At 39.1% G+C, this 17,337-nt stretch overlaps 2 protein-coding genes across 2 annotated transcripts in view; both read right to left on the bottom strand.

The window, feature by feature from the left end:
- Positions 1-1,534: 1,534 nt before the first annotated feature.
- On the bottom strand, positions 1,535-3,307 carry gnrh2 (gonadotropin-releasing hormone 2). The gene is made up of 4 exons (XM_049574727.1): positions 3,230-3,307; positions 2,163-2,308; positions 1,953-2,036; positions 1,535-1,710 (listed from the first exon to the last, which is right to left on the bottom strand). Exons 2-4 carry the CDS (start codon positions 2,295-2,297, stop codon positions 1,672-1,674), a joined length of 258 nt encoding a protein of 85 aa, XP_049430684.1. The 5' UTR covers positions 2,298-2,308; positions 3,230-3,307; the 3' UTR covers positions 1,535-1,671.
- A 6,232-nt stretch (positions 3,308-9,539) lies between these two features.
- The window catches only part of ptpra (protein tyrosine phosphatase receptor type A), a 37,802-nt gene continuing 30,004 nt past the window's right edge, over positions 9,540-17,337 (bottom strand). Inside the window, exons 16-22 of the mRNA XM_049574574.1 lie at positions 16,804-16,897; positions 16,560-16,636; positions 16,250-16,384; positions 15,569-15,694; positions 13,980-14,131; positions 13,471-13,606; positions 9,540-10,522 (exon numbers count right to left, since the gene is read on the bottom strand). Of these exons, the coding sequence (XP_049430531.1) occupies positions 10,448-10,522; positions 13,471-13,606; positions 13,980-14,131; positions 15,569-15,694; positions 16,250-16,384; positions 16,560-16,636; positions 16,804-16,897 (795 nt within the window). The 3' untranslated portion in view covers positions 9,540-10,447. The remainder of the gene's footprint in view (positions 10,523-13,470; positions 13,607-13,979; positions 14,132-15,568; positions 15,695-16,249; positions 16,385-16,559; positions 16,637-16,803; positions 16,898-17,337) is intronic.

Consider the following 17,337-nt stretch of genomic DNA (forward strand, 5'->3'; position numbering starts at 1 on the left):
GTCAGTGCACTGTATACTATAGTACAGTCTGTGTACTTTATGCTATATAACCTATAAAGTCTATGTACTCTATACTATATACAGCCTCTGTACTTCACTGTATAAAATATATATGTATACAGTAAGTACTGTATACTGTATATAGGCTACAGTTTATATAGGGTCTGTGTGTACTTAATGCTATATATTGTATACAGTCTAGTTGCTGGATACTATATTCTATGTACTATACTATACAGTCTGTGTACTTTATGCTATATAACATGTACAGTCTAGTCACTGTATACTATCTACACAGTGACTGGGATAATCCCGTAGACTGTATGAAGAATCCAAAACAAACCTTTTAAGATAATGAGGCTATGAAAACACTGCGCTCATCTGTGCATTTAATATATTTTTGATTTCATGTAGTTTACCTAAAATCAAAAATCGAAATATGTTTTATGAAAGACAAATAAATATCCTTTTAAAGGAACAGTAATTTCGGGGGATTTAGTGGCATCGAGCTCTGAAGATTGCAGATTGCAACCAGCTGAAATTTCTGTGGGTAAGAATTCCTTGAGTGTTTATTGTCTAGGAGGTTCTTACCATGAGCTGAGTTATCCACCGAGGTCTCTTCCTCTCCAAAACAAACGGACCAGGTGATTTAAACTGGTAAAAACACCAAATGAAGCAGTTTCATGTTACAAATCTGTGTTTCTCTGACACTATTTGGCCCCTGCTAATGCGTGCTTACCTACTGTTCTCTGATAATTTAATCTGTGGTCACCCATTTCTCTGATAACTTAAACTCTACATGTTTAGGAGGTTTTTACCAGGAGCTGACAAAGGTCTCTTCCTCTCCAAAACAAATTGACCAAGTGATTTAAATTGGCAAAAACACTGTTTTTCCAACACTCTTGACAGACTGCATACTATGGTAGCTAACGCGAAAAGGCAAATGGCTCTACCCAGAGCCAGTGTTCGGTTTGTCCATTCTTGGCTGCTGTAGAAACATGGTAGTACAACATGGTTGATGACTCCAAGAACAAGGATCCACACCCTATGTAGATATAAACAGCTCATTCTAAGGTTAAACACAATGATTCTTAGTTTCAGGTGATTAAACACTAAATGAAACACACTTATTCTTATTCTATTCAATTTCTGCCAATGTATCCCACTAAATCCTACACACTGGACCTTTAAAAAGAAAGTAACAAAAAATGAATATGCCTTTTCTACCAATTACCAGTGTGGATTCTTTGAGTATTTGTCAGAAGGCCTTTTTATTTGTTCTCTTGATGTGCCCCACCAGCATGCACGCTACACAGACCCTGAAACTGAAACAGCTAAATGGAATTCAGCCATGTTGAATTTATTTATTTATGCTGTTTCTACAACATCTAAGGCTCCTACTTTTTTCCTCAATATTTACTATTAACATTATATGCCATTAGAAAATTGTGGACACAAAAATGAATAAAATATAATATCAAAATAGATACTTTATTATGTCATTACAATCAACATCTGTTTGGCACAGGACAAATCCATATAAGGCTGGAAAACAACTTTACTGACAAGTAAAACAAATGGACGAGATCAGAGGATCAACATAAAGTTGTTTCACATGAAGACAAGGGCACTGAAGAGGAGGGTAGAAAAGCAGTCTAGGGTGGAAAGCTGTCACTTTCTCTTCTGGAGCTCTCTGGCCAAGGCTTCCAGCTGTGAAGAGTGACACAGTATCACATGAGAGTCAGACACAATATGATTAATATGCTTAGTGTAGTACAACTCCTGTTGTTATGTCCAGTGTATATATTTTTTTTAATTTGCTAAATAGAACATTACCTAATTACAGCTATAACTGCATAATCCCCTTTGATTACAGTGGGACATTAGGCAGCTCAAATGCCTTTTATTTTTTATCAGGGTTTATACAACCTGAAACGACAGGGTACACTTACAATAATGTTTCTCAGTATACTTCTCCTCTGGGGTCTCAAGTAGCTGCATTCTCCTGCCTCACACAGCTTAATCTCCTCTGAAATCTGAGAGACACAGAGAGCAGATTTAGGACTATAAAGGAAGGTAAAGAGACAAAATGTACCTTCATTCTCAACAGGAAATTCTCTGCAGATGAGAATGCAAACTGGCACACAAACACTGATCCTGACCTCTGACGTGCCAAAAGAGTCCAGCTCCCTCTTGCCTCCGGGGTACCAACCATGGGACCAGTGCTGGGCACTGGACAGCTGAGCCCCCACACATAGAAGCAGCCCGAGCAGCAAAACCAGCCGAGATACACACATGATATTCCCACCTAGAGACAGAAATGGACACTCAATTACAGGGGTGTGGACTTCATTTAAACCTCTGCCAGAAGATTTTTTTTTTTTTTTTTTATTGATTTCAGGTGAATTTTTATGCACCAGTTTGTGCATTATATATATATATATATATATATATATATATATATATGTATGTATGTATACATATAACATATGGTGCAAATTTATTTCATTTTGTCAAAATATAAGTCCTCTGACTATAAAAGGCTATTTATCTTTGATCCTTTGGTATCTGATACAGAAAATTTACAAAAATTTCAAGTGTTTAAATACCCTCATAAATTACTGTAAATTGTATTATCCATCAGTTCAAATCTGGAATAGCTTTTGTGCAGCAGAAAGTTGGAACTAAATTTGAAAAGGCATCTTTGATTTTGCTTTTTATGCAATGAAAACAGCAGCTATCAGAAAGCTCTGATAGTTTGCAGTAAGACCATTATGGCTTCAGACATGATAATGCTATGAGTTTTAATATTTAGACTGAATTATTTTTTGATGCAACTTTGGATTTTGCTGAATTATTTTTCCATTTAGATCATGTTTCACTGTAGTTTAAATTTACAATGTTTGCCTTCCATGAATAAGCCAAATGTTTTTGCATTTGAAACATTGTTATGTGGGATATCATCTTAGGAACTTTCATAGACAGTTTTCCCAAATGCAATGCTGTGATAATTATAGAGTTCTCATAGAGTTCTTAGGACAAATGTTAAACAGCTGAACAATAATAAGCCTAAAATATCCAGTCTTGAGTCATCTTTACCCTGTGAGATAATAAGAGGCGGTAACACCAGGTTTCCAACAGTGTTCAAATTCATATTTATTCTAATAACAATATACATTTTAAACAGAGTACAATAAAGCTACGTGGAATTGTAATGAAAAATACTTACCTTATTCTCAGAACTTTATCACTACAGGTGTCCCTTGATGTCCTGCCAGAAGTTCACTCTGCTTGCCCTGTAGTCAGTCAGTGTCTCACAATTTCACCAGTGTATTACTGTCTAGATTCTCCTCAACCTCATCTTCCTCCTAAATATATGTACCCCTCCCAACGCACATTTCCATTATCATTCCCCTATTGCCCCGCCCATCACTGACCCATTTGGTCCCCATGTTCCCTGTGGTGAAATGAACGGTCCCTCGGGACAAAAGGTCCAGAGGACACAGCCAATACCAATTATCACCTGCAAACAGTACTGATGCTCATCTGCTCACATGCACTACCCATATCCACATCCAAATACTGTCAGTCTGACCGACAACAGATTCAAATCAGATCAGGGTAATGACAGTTTTTTCATGCAAACTTTTCAAGTACATTAAAACACACATTTAAATTGATGAATGATCAAGCCAGATAGATGAAAAATGTCTCATAAGAACATGTAGGGGTCACTTGAATATAACCCTTGTTTCTGGCTCCTACAGTCTGGGCCTTACTGACTATTATCTTTGACTAATAGTATTTAACAAGCACAGTGGGTCCTTGTCAGAAGGTGAAACTCAATAGTTCCAATTTCCTGTGTTTTTTCACCAGTTCTGACCACAGTGACCCATCACACATCCTCCCTTTAACCCACATGACCCTTCAGTCAGGGGAAACACAGGGGCATCTCATGTCAAGGGGAACAAACAGAGTGGTCTCCTGTCCAGGGCACTGATGACATCCCTCTCAATTAGAGGAGGTAATCCCTTTTTGGAGTTTTAGATGCAGAGCCACAACTCACTCAGGAAGTGACTGACAGTGTGATGTGCTGCTGTTGACTCAGTTCATCTGGCAGTGTGTGTGTTGTGACGCATGACTGTTTGGTGCAGAGGACTGGTTGAAGTGTGATGACTCCAAGATGCGTCACTAAGGAGATGTGAAATCCTGTCAGTGTGAGGCAAGAGCAGTTTCCTTCTCAGGTGCCTGTGAATGAACATTTCCAAATGTAACATACACTGATGGGTGGCTGTATTGTTATCTGTCAATTGGTTTTGCCCAGCACAAATTCAAGTGGTGCAAACCATTTGCAAATTATGTTAATCGTTTTGACAGCATTCATTCAACTTACCTGATTTCATATCATTACAATGCAAATATTTATTGTATTTCTTAAAGCTTTAAACCTATATTTGAATCTCTTGCTGGAATTCATGTCAAATTACAGGAATATTTCATCCACAAAATGATCATGTGTATATCAGTTCCTCACCCTATCTCATGTTAAATTGGTGAAGAAAACTTTTTTGAACGAACAATCCAAAAACAGAAAAAAAAATTGGAATTAAAGGGGGGCACGTTTACCAACTGCAAAACTATTTCAAGACTATTTTACAAACTCTCACACAAGTCTTGCAGTATAATTTCAGTCTCATTTATCCAGTCGTATGCTCAGTACTTCCCAAACACATGGATTTTTCACCTAAACCTTATTTTTTAAAACACTTCTGCATACCAGTACCATGCCTGGGCAGGTGCAGGTGTTTGAGCTCTGCTCAAAGGAATGCACAGAGGTCACATGCTTGCCCAGGCACACTACTTTTAGTGAAAATGCATGTCTTTGGGAAGTACTGAGCATATGACTGGATCAATGAGACATGGATTATACTCCACAAGTTGTGTGAGAGTTTGTGAACAGATGTTTTGAAATAGTTTTGCTGTTGTTAAACGCAGCCCCCATTACTCCAATTCATCAAGAATTCTTGGAGTCGTTCATCCTGGAGGCATGTAAAAAAACTAACACAGGATTAGTAATTAATATACAAATGATCATTCACTTTCTCAGAACTGCATCTCTGCTTTTTGCAGATGATGCAGTTCTGTTGGCTTCATCACACCATGACCTTCATCAGGCACTGGGGTGGGGAAGCGGTCGGGATGAGAGTCAGCACCTCCAAGTCTGCAGCCATGGTTCTCTGCCCCCTCTGGGTTGGGAGTGAATCACTGCCCCGAGCAAAGCTTTTAAGGATCTCAGGGTCTTGTTCACAAGTGGGGGTAGAATGGTGCGTGAGATGAATAGGCAGTTTGGCGTGGTGTCTGCAGTGATGCGAGTGCTGCGCCAGACTGTTGTGGTGAAGAGAGAGCTGAGCCAGAAGGCAAAGCTTTCAACTTACTGGCCCATCTACGTCCCAGCCCTCAACTGTGGTCATGAGCAAAGAATGAGATCACAGATATAAGCGGCAAAGATGAGTTTCCTCCAAAGGGTGGCTTACCCTATCTCTAAGGGAGCCTTAGAGAAAAGGTAAGGAGCCAGACATCTGGAAGGAGCTCAGAATAGAGCTGCTGTTCCTTTGCGTCAAAAGGGGTTAGGTCAGTCGGTTCGGGCATCTGATCAGGATCCTCCTGGGTGCCCCCTGTTAGAGGTATTCTGGGCACATCCAGCGGGTAGGAGGCCCTGGGGCAGACCCTGAACACGCTGGAGTGATTACATATCTTTTCTGGCCTGGGAACGCCTCAGGTCCTCCAAGAGGAGCTGGAAAGCGTCACTGGGGAGAGGGATGTCTGGAATACTTCGCTCAGCCTACTGCAGCCCAGCTTCAGATAAGCAATTGAAAATGGATAGTGATAGATGATCATTCTGTGGATAATTTCATTCTCTAACCCTCTTTTGATTTGCTTGACACAGACCTCTACAGATAGTGTTATAGGCAGCAAAACATTTATCTTTTTTCTTGACCCTCAATAACTACATTTCAAAACGTTTTGGGACTCAAAAGAAACAGATTAAAAGACAGATGGTCAAAATCCAAGCAGCAGATGCTGAGATATCCAGACTCAAGCTCCAAAATCACTGGATGCTTAATTTCCCTGATTGCAACTAAATACCATATTTTCTTTAAACCCTCCATGTGTCCTAACTGCTCAGTTTTTGTCAGTCTCTTCATTTTGTAAACGCAGACTGTTAAAAAATTTAAGTCTCAAGCTAGACTGCCCATTAAGTCATCACATTGTCCAGGATCACATTGGATCTTCCTATTTCTCTCTCTGTAGTTAGGAATGTGGTAGACTACTGCTCCAAAATGAAATCCAGGTTATCACTGTCCACACAGACATTTCAACGCAAACCCTTAAAAGAATCCCTGGTTAATTATTTATTGGCGCAAAAAGCACATAAATATTTGATTTGGGGTGAAGGGTTAAACGCTGATTGAAAACCCTTCAAGAGCAACACTCAGGAGGACTGACTGATCTATAGGCTACATGAACGATCGGCAATTATTTTGCACCACTGCACCATTAGTCTTCATTGGGAGGCGAGCTGTAATGAGCATCAGGTTGTTGTGACGTAACTGCACCTCTGGCTTTAACGTCACATTTAAAGACACAATAAATACAGACAAATGATAAAATCTCAAGCACTTTATTAGGTTTGAACAGTATCTTGCTTAGAAAGGCCATTTGGCATTATATAATTATATATAATTTTAGCATATATATAATTATATATACATATATTCAAATGTTGAATAACAAAACACTAGAAACAAACACTGGCAAATTAAAAAATAGGATTTGCTTAAGACAATTATACCAAATTAAAAATGGCCAAAACAAAACATCTCTAATACATTTCAAAATGGTCCCGATACAGTTCAATATACATCTTTTTTAAAAAAAAAAAAAAAAAAAAAAAAGAAGAAGAAGAAGGGGGGAGAAGAAAATATAATAAGCAAGGCAGCAGACAGGAATGAAATATAAATAACCTTACATTATGTACAAAAGGGAGTGGGCAGTCACCACTGGGGGAAAATGTCCAATGGTCCAAGGACAAAGTGAAAGAGGAAAAAGGAAGTGGACAGCTGTGAGTGGAATTGGACAGGGGACATAAAAGGTGGAAAGAAAAAGAGTGAAGTCAGACTGTCATCTCCCTCAAGTCCGACGCTCTTGAAATGGAGCTATATTTTAATTCTCTGGGGCATTCAGAACACTCCACTCCACAACTGTTTGGTTTCCCTCAGTGATAATGCATAAAAGATAAAATTTTTCATGGACACAAATTTATAATTTTTTGTTGAACATTCGGATACCCACAATTGATTACTTGTCATGGATCCCACATTGAACTGATATGGAATGAAATGAAATCATTAAATGAAGATGGAATATATTTAAAAAGTGACCTCAATGTTACTTTGATCAGCACAATCAAGAAATCTACGTATGTTCGCAGGAGGGAATGTGAAAGGAAGGATGACCGACCCAGTCTTGGTTTTGGCCCTATTGATTTGTCATAAAAAGAGGCTTGTCATCCGTCTGCAGGTGATAGTTGAGGAAATACATGCAAGTTGGGAAAATGCAAAGGACAGCATTTAGGATGACAACAGTTGCACCACATATTGTTTGTAATCTTTTTTTTAAACCTACCAGTGAGGCACTTTTTTAAAGTTCACTATTAGCAAAATAGTGGGTCTCCTGGGTTGGCACAGTGTCATGTTTTGCTGTTAAACTGCAATGAGACAAAGTCACATGATCCAAACACACACCCATGTCATCTAAGCACAGACACAGTAGCCAAACAAAAAGCATCCCCTCCTCTGTAAATTAAAAACCCCAATAAGTGACAAAGTAAATAAATGAAGCACATAATGGCACCTAACTAAAAGTGCGGGCACTTGTGACGCTTTGGAACGAATGAAGACCTGAAATGACGATGACAATGCACATTTTCAGTGACTGGTCAGCTAAAATATCTGCTACTTTAAGTCCTTAGAGAAGGCTTAACCCAGAGCTTTGAGACCTGAACGGATTTCAGTCCAAATGTAATTCCCATAGTTCAACATCAAGGCCAAATAATTAACCCGACCTTATCTCTTATTTGGTTCTTTTTTTTTTTAAGGGCTTCGCTTTTGGTGCAAATAGTGCATGAGTGTTCAAACAATCAATATTGACGCAATCACCCTTCCTAAAAATTCAGCATGTACTTTTAACTCCACTATCAATAAATTAGGATTGATTGTGCTCCTTCTGTTAAGACAAGTAATAAAATACGGGATTGTTAGTTTGATTTAGACTATTAGTGTGTGATGCGAGTTATGTACAATAATGGGGCTGCTCTCAGTTAAAATCTATGTTAAACAAGATTAAAATAGATTGAAAATTATTTAAAAAGAAATATAATTTTTAATATCATGGCATTAAAATCTGTTAAAATCTGAGCAAGGCTTGATATCTAAATACTCCTGTGGTGGGAGACGAAACCATTTGAATGTGAGTCACCTCTGAAAGCTGAATTTCTTCAATTTGTGAATTCAAACAATCCTGGCGTCAGTCATTTCCTGAGCTGACCGAGTTGACACTACGACTGACCTGAAGCCCTGCGGCAAACTGACATCATTTATAACGATTGAGGACATAGCCTCAGTTGTAACCCCGTCTGAAAATAATAATAATAAAAAAAAAACCCCACTGTAATTCAAGTCTTTGTGTCCTCACAGGACAGCCATTAAAAAACAATCTGAGCAAACATGGCATGGCACTCCTCTGCTATTTAAGTAACAACGTATCCATTTTTGAGGAATATGTTAGCAACAGCATTCGAATTAAAAGAGACATTCTTCGGCATCAGGGGAATCATTCGGTAAAGGTGTGACGGTACAGCGTAATGATGTGAGGCTGGTGTATCGAAGGAATAAGAAATGAGGGTTAATTCAGGCAGACTCAAAGGAAACCCAGAGGGGAAAAAATGCTGAATACAATCAACAAGAAATACTGACGTGCGTCTGTAAACAAGAAAAAGAAATATGCTGGGTATATAACATTTGTTGATTTCTACAATGCAATAATGGAGTTACTCGTGATTGTGTGTGTGATTTGGCTTGCCAACATGATCAACATTGCTGCAGATACTGTAACAGACCTTAAAATAAAATAAAAAAATAACTTTAGAGTTTCAACATAAAAGCTCGACCGACTCTCCTTTAATTTCTTTATGCTGTAAAAAAAAATGTGTGTTTGTTTCTACGTTACCGATTTCCTGTTATAGTCAAACAGTGTGTTGGTTACAGTAAAATAGCTTTCTTGTACTGAGTGTCTAAACATGGTCTCTGACTCCAGAGCTGCATAACCAAGTGTGTGAAGGACTTTGGCACTCGGCAGATAGAAGACAGTCATGTGAAAACACACTTGTGTCTTCTCTGCCAGCTTAAGCTCCAGTTCAAACAAACACACACACGTACTCAAAAAAATGAATGAATGGCTCCTGGTATTTAATGTGTGTATGTGTGTGTGTGTGTGTGTGTGTGTGTGTGTGTGTGTGTGTGTGTGTGTGTGTGTTTGTCAACCTGAGTTGATGAGCTACATCACAGAGATTCTGATCTCCAATCATGAGTGACCTTTGAACCCCTGAAACTTAAACAGGAGAAATTGTTAAGTGGCTCGATAGATTGAACTGAATCTGTGTGAAGATAAATGGCTCTGCTGTCTAGTCCGTGTGTGTGTGTGTATGTGTGTGTGTGTGTGTGTACTGTGTGAACGTCTAGTGAAGAATGTCTGTAAATGTTCTGCTACAACACATGTTGCTACAGCACGGCTATGGCCAAGCCAAAAATGCTTTAAGTCTCTGTCCCCTTAAAAGTTAAAAAAAAAAAAAAAAAGTAAAATCCAAACATCATCACTTTGACTCTGGATTTTTTTTTACATTAGCCTCCAAAGCATTAGATTTATATTCATATATATTTATATATTTATATATATATACCAATAAAATACATTACAGGTGCCACCCGAAAATGCAGCCAAACTCAAAACTGTGTCTGAAACCAAAGTAATAAGATGCAACACAGTAAGTATATATACATATGGGGGAGAGATGGGAAGCAAATAGGGGTGAAGGGCTGTATTAACAAGACCAATATTACAAAATATTCAAGAAGGCATCTCAGTTATTTTCTCTGTCCAACTGCGCTGCCCTGTCCTCCGGGCCGAGGCCTCTGTTCCCTTTTCCTGCGGGCAGTTCATCCCATCCGCAGATCAAGTTGTGATCAGTCTATGCTTTTTAAAAAAATCCATCAGATGGGAATATGCAGCTTTTCTGCATGGTAATGTATGTGTGTGTGTTCTGGTGCGTGCATATGCTCGTATGAAGTGTATGCGGACATCCATCCATTCATCCATCCATGGCAAGTCCCTACTTGAAGTTGGCGTAGTCAGAAAAGGCATCGATATACTCCTGGACCACTTTGTAGCAGAACTCGTACTGCTCCTGAGGGGAGGGAGGGCACAGCAGAAGTTAGTGGGAACTACCGATACTAGAGTTTTCTGTCACATTTCAGTCAGTGAAGTTAGGGGTGGGTGATCTGCAAACATTTAACATTTAACAGTTGATCAGAAGCTTCAAGTTCACAAAGAGAACGTCAACACTTCCACTCTTAGACGAGCCGGGTGCTTCAAAATAAAAGCACCTCCTTTAATTTATTTCATTATAACAATACTTTACTCAACTTTATTGCAGTGGTATTTTATTTAACGTCATTATCACAGCACTTTATTCAACTAATTTAAACAGCACTTTAATTTTATCATAGCAGTGGTTTATGTAACCTTAGTAACAGTATGATATTTAACTTTATTGTAACAGTGCTATATTTAACATTATTGTGACAGCAGTATATTATTCTATTATAATAGTAATTTATTGAACTTTATTGTAACAGTACTTAATGTTATTGCAATAGTACTTTAATTGACTTCATTATAACAGTATTATATTTAACATTATTGTAACTGTAGTTTATTTTATTGTAGTAATAAATCTATTACAACAGTACTTTATGAACTTAACTTTGTTATAACAATACCAAATTTAATGTTATTGTAAAAAGAGTTTATTATTTCATTATAATAGTAATTTATTTTACTTTATCATAACAGTACCCTCTTTAAAATTATTGTAATATTGCTTTATTTAGCTTTATTATAACACTACTTTGTTTAAAGGGCCAGCGTGTAAAATGGGTTGAAAACAGTGACATCAGTGGTCAAATTCTAGATTGCAGGGCTCACTCGCTCACCCCTCCCGTCGGGTAAATGACGGTGGCCTCATAGGGGCAAAAAGCCTTGCGCACGAGTTTTTCAGGAGTAGGTCTATCTAGCGACGAGGTGAATATTTATTTAGAAATCTAAACCATGTTACGATATTGTAATGAATCCCTCACAAGCAGGAGACCAGAGGAGCGTTTGGGGAAAAGGCCCGTTTATTTGAGCACTCCAGAAACTCCGGTAACACTCCAGGGGTAAAAGACTCCGTCCCAAACTCTGACTCTTCTAGCATAACAGACACACTTCATACACACATACTCGTTTACCATACTGAGTGGGGACCCCCCTCCCCTCTCTGCTCCGCCAATCTCCAGCCCGCACACTGACTGACAGCGTAGCCGGTAAACAGAGCTCAGCTGTTTATTTAGCTTAGCGATATCTCCGGACTATAGTAGCTGCAATGGACGACTATGAACGCAATTTTGAAGAGTTTCTTGTAGCAGACACAGACCCAGAGCCATACCTGTTTGAGCCGGAGCATACAGATGAGGAACTCCATGTGTTTGGATGCTGAGCGGGCGAGAGGAGAGGCTGAATCCTCCACTCCCATTTTGCTGCACAGAATGGGATTTGGTGCTACTGCTACCATCGTTGGGGAGATATATCATCAGGAGGAAAAGCGCCACAGAGAGTGCATCACAAGGAGTGAAGTTACGTCTTCTTTTCCTCGCAGATGACGGTTCAGGTTCATTCTCTCCTGTTGCGTGGTAAGTGTGGTCCAGTCGCAAACTTTATAAACTACTACTCTATCGACGAACTACTAACACTCTCTGCTGTTTCCTCCTTCTTCTTCCTTCCTTCCGCTGTCTTTGTTGGTTCATTTATACGCGTGAAACGCATTCTCTGGCTGGCTGGATTGTCCACTCAGTCTGCCGTACATACATGGCGGCGCAAGATGGCGATCTCTCTAAAGCAAGGCCTTTGCTATACATATATATATAAAAGCATAATTATAAGGCTACGAAAACCATACGAATTTTATTTTATAGCGATCATACACTTATATAAACATATTAATGGGTAGAATATTCAGATTCAGATTCAGACTGACAATAAACCATGCCAAATATTACACACTGGCCCTTTAATTTCATTGTGAAAGAACTTTAAAGTTATTGTAACATTACTATATTTAACTTTATCATAACAGTACTTTATTTAATTTTATTGTAAAAGTACTATATTTTAACTTTTATATAACAGTACTTTATCTAACTTGATTGTAACAGTAGTTTATTTAGTAGTATACTATATTAATAGTCTACAGTAGTTAAGAGGATATTTCAGAATATAAAGATATGTTTCATCTATCACTGTATAGCCTAAAAACATTGCGATATTACTTAAAGGGCCTTATCACTGAGTCTTGAAGTCACCGATCCCTTGTATAAAGGCTTACACGGCTGTACAATCACACAGCGGTAGTTTAAAGATTGATGCATTATCAAAGTTCCTAAAACCTTGTTTTGCATTTACGTGTCAAACAAAGGAGAGAACTGGGGAAAAAAACTCCACCTATCCACCGACCAGCACCTCTAAAGCTCACTAATTAACTCATTATATCTCCTTTGGGTGAGTTACACGTCATTCTTAACTGAGACCAGTAACCTCTCACTTGCTGCCTAGCAACTGGTCTTGGCAGAGAAATAGTCGACCACATAACACACCATGACACTGCTAATATATAGATATTTTTTTACACTTTTTTGTGTGGAAAAACCCCAGAGACATAACATGTTAATTGGGCCCTTATGCTATGCTAAGCTAACTGGCTGCAGTTACATAGTTAATGTACAGGCATGAGAGCGGTGTAAATCTTACTCAACTATTGGCAAGAAAATTAGTGTTTCTCTCATGTTCAACTATTCCTTTCACCCTACTAACATACTCTCAGGCTTTGGGATCACACATGACTGTTAATGTAATGACATAAATCAAATCGCAACCAACATCTTATCAGTGGCTTAGAGCCCATTTGAGTACCAATAATGTTACAAATACCCAAGTTGCGCTGAAAAAATCTTCTTCTCAGAGATTAACCAGTTGTTTATTGGGCCCTGTGTCAAAGGCATAATGAAAAGTATATATTCTAAGGTTCAAAGGGCCCCTCACCAGTGTCTGCACCATGTGTGGTCTCTGCAGTCTGAGGCTCTTGACTGTCTGGAAGACATCCAGGATGCCCTCTGCCTTCACCCTCTCCAGGACTGTACTCAACGCACAGAAAGTCCCCGTCCGGCCAGCACCAGCACTGTGTGCACACAGGCAACAATATAAACGTCAGTATGCACACTGCAATGAGTATATGCAGAAATAACATACACACAGGAGGCTTTGTTGTGGAAGCACATAGCAACAGTAGGAGCAGTTAAAATGTCACGAGGAAGAAGAGAACAATTCTCCTGAGCTGTTTTTTCCTGTGATTTAATAACTGCAACAATTTCCCAGACACACAGTAGCACCTTTTATAGCCAGAAGCATTTCCATGTGCAACAGCAAGACAAAAAAAAATCTAAATAATTACCCTGATGTCAAGTGTTTGTTTCCCATTTTTTTGTCGGACCGGTACATACAGGTTTAAAACTGCAACACACTGAGTGAGGAAGGCTGTGTGTGTGTTGTACCTGCAGTGCACAGTAATGGGGTGGTTGCCAGACTGCTGCTGTTGTTTCTGCACCGCAGCAATTATGTTGATCATGCCTTTCCCGTCAGTGGGGATGCCCACCTCTGGCCAGCCATGAAAATGGAACTGACGTACTGCTCGGGCCTTGTTCTCCTGGAGAGATGGAGGAGGACAAAATGAAGATACCAGGTTATGTTTTAAAGGCAGTATTTCAAAGATTGTTGTTGTTATATAATTAGTATCATTTTTACAGGCAAATTGTTTTGTTTACATTGCATTGCACCGGGAGATACGTGAAGCGAGAGATTTAAATGAACCGGGCAAAGGAAAAGTGTGTCAGATGGTACTGAGACAAGCTGGACCCTGTTCCAAAGGCTCGGTACCTTGACAAAATCCAGAAAATAGGTGGTGTGGATCCGTATGAGCACGGAGACTGGACTCAGGATTTAAAAGCCCTGCCACCGTTGAATGAAGCTGAGCTTGTCCTCTATCTCGTCAACGGTATAAGTTATTATACTGGCGACAAATATATGAATGCTTCATCTTTAAGGGCTCGTGGGCAAGCAAACTTTGGATGGGTGCAGACCTCCGAATTTTACGCCTTAAAGAGAAGATCATCGTCATTTCAGAGGTATGTAAACTTTACAAGCCTCACTGTGTCCCACCTCCGTGTGGCGCTGCCTGTTTGCTTGCTCAGGTTTTGACTAACATATCTTGGTGTCTGCTGGACCAATTTATTTAAAAAATTTTTTTAATCCACTCTGCATTTATGTGGTAAATATGAATGGGCTTCTCGGTTATTTATTTCAGAATTAGGATATTTTCACACCATAAATCTCTAACTCTCCATCGTCATACATGGGTGGGCACAACATGGAGTTTATCTTTATTTTTAACTTTCACTTCTTAACCACAATTTAGGACAAGTCTACTCCTGTGGAGACAACCGAGAAACAATGTTTTTAGTGACATCCAATCGGGATTAAAAGTCCTGAGTGCACAGCTGTGTCAGATTTGTCCCTAGTTCTATTTCTATTTTTTGCTATCAAAATATATCACATTATATAGCCCATCGATCTTCTTGCCATAGTGATCGTGAGAACGATTGTGACAGTTAATGACACAGCAAGTCTGCACCATTTACAAACAATGGTTACTTTTAAAATGCTAAAACAACAACAACAGACCACAAGCGTAGCGTCGTGAAACGTAAACAACTTTCCAATTGCCCGCAAAGCCCACAATGCATCGCGGTTTTTCCACCTCCGCTACGTCACCCTTTTGAGCCCTATATCAGACAAAATGTGAAGACTATTGCTCCCTGGCTTCTCTTCACTAGAGTTATCGCCCTTGTTTTTAAGACTTTTGACATTTTAAGACCAATAAAGGCCTTACTTTCAGATATGTCTTACTTTTAAAGATTCACAGGAACCCTGGTGAACGTGATTGACACCTCTGTATTTATCTTTAAATGGGGGGCAATTTTGGATGAAAAATACAGACTTGGTGTGCAGTAGTCTTTAGACCCTGCACTGTGTGTGTGTATTTGTATTTGTAGCATCTGCTTGCTTCAGTGAAATCCCCTCTTACCCTGTTGTTGGTAACCAGGAGGTCACGAACCGTGTAGCTCTCACTCTCCTCCTCCCTTTTAATCTCGATGGAGATGTCCCCATAGACCACCACTCCATCGCTGGGCCAATACTGAGCACACTTTTCCTGCAGGGGCCATAACAGAGAAGGTCAAATTACCACGCTTAACGAAATACTTTGACTATGATAACCTCAGAGAAATCTAAAATATTAACAGCATCTAGAGCTCTGGATAGTGATTTTTCAATTGTCCAGATGTCTTAACAGTAAAATCGATCAAAGGGAGAAACAAATTACAACTTCATTAATCATTAATTACATGAACAAATAAGAAAACTGACTATAAATCCAACATGTTTACAGAAAATAACTGGGTTCTACACCTTGAGTACTACCCATTAAGTTGTTTTCCTTGTACAACTCCTCACAAAAATCACTTACGCTCTGATGTAGCAATAAAACATAGGCAAGTGGACCAGTAACAATTTACATCACATTTTATTAAAGATGACAGAAAGAAATGCTGGAAAACCACTACAGATCAAGTTATTTTGCTGAGATTATTACCAGACTAGTGGCGTCAACTTAGCATTGAGTAAATAATCTAATATCAATATTCTATTTTAGCCAGTTATTGACTTGATATCTAACACTAGTGTTTGTATCTGCACACACACACACCTGCCCTCTCTCCTCCAGCTCAGTGAGCATGACTATGGAGCAGCTTCTCCACTCCCAGATCATCCTCCAGAAGTCCTCTATGGTGTGCTGCAGGGGGCCCTGGCTCGCCATGTAGGAGTCCTTCTGACGGTAGCCCTGTGACCAAAGAAGGGAAATGACAGGAAGTGATGTTCGCGGGGAGAAGAGGCATGAATGGAGGATACAGAAATAAAACAGTGGGAGGGAGAAAGCCAGACTTGAAACGCCTGATCGATTGCTTGCATTAATGAAATGAAATGATCCACTCTTATCCAGGTGCTTTTACACTCACATCAATGAAAGAGGCATTGACGTAGTCGGTGTTCTCCTCTCCTCGTTTGACTGGAATGATCACTCTGTTGAACTCATCTGTTAGAGGGAGGGAGAAACTTTAACCTTGGCTGATGAAAAGCTTTGAGTTGACACAGAGACTATACATCTGCAACTTCATCATCAGCATCATGGTGTTCATCACTGTGTGTGGGCACAGTGATCCTGTAAAACCCACAGCTCACATTTATGATTGCAACACTCACATGGAATGATCTGCAGGACTCTGTTCTTCTTCATGTTGGCCGGCAGGTTGCCTGTTCTCATCTTGTCATTCTGAATCTTGATGGATGTCAGTTTCTAGAGAGGAGAAATCACAATTTAAGACTAAGACATTTACAGTTAAAATATGTCAGGTGAACTTCAGATACTGATTGTTCTCATCTTCTGCCAGCCTTACACCCTTACAAGTGATTTTACTGTAGCAGACACATTTCCAACGTTGGAACAAAATCATCAGTTGTGGCGTGATACTGTGATCTCAATCATTTGGTGTAAGATGGTCATAAACTCACTCCGAGCTATCTTCTATCGATCTATCTTAGTCAATCTTCATCTTGTCTTGAAGTTCCAATAAAATCAAATATGTTTGGCAAGTTTATATTGGAATTTCCAACTTTGAGACAATACCTAATGATACTGGGTACCATTTATATGGGAAAATTGACATTGAGGGCATAAAACTACTTTTCTTTTTAAATTAATAGATAAATATAAACAGGGCTATAACATGATAACAA

Source organism: Epinephelus fuscoguttatus, linkage group LG1 (genome assembly GCF_011397635.1).
Source record: "Epinephelus fuscoguttatus linkage group LG1, E.fuscoguttatus.final_Chr_v1".
NCBI lineage: Eukaryota > Metazoa > Chordata > Actinopteri > Perciformes > Serranidae > Epinephelus > Epinephelus fuscoguttatus.

Coding starts and splice junctions, on each gene's coding strand:
- gnrh2 (XM_049574727.1), bottom strand. CDS start 2,297: ATGTGTGTATCTCGGCTGGTTTTGCTGCTCGGGCTGCTTCTATGTGTG. Junction 2,037..2,162: donor ACTCTTTTGGCACGTCAGAG/GTCAGGATCAGT, acceptor TGTGTCTCTCAG/ATTTCAGAGGAGATTAAGCT. Junction 1,711..1,952: donor GTATACTGAGAAACATTATT/GTAAGTGTACCC, acceptor CACTCTTCACAG/CTGGAAGCCTTGGCCAGAGA.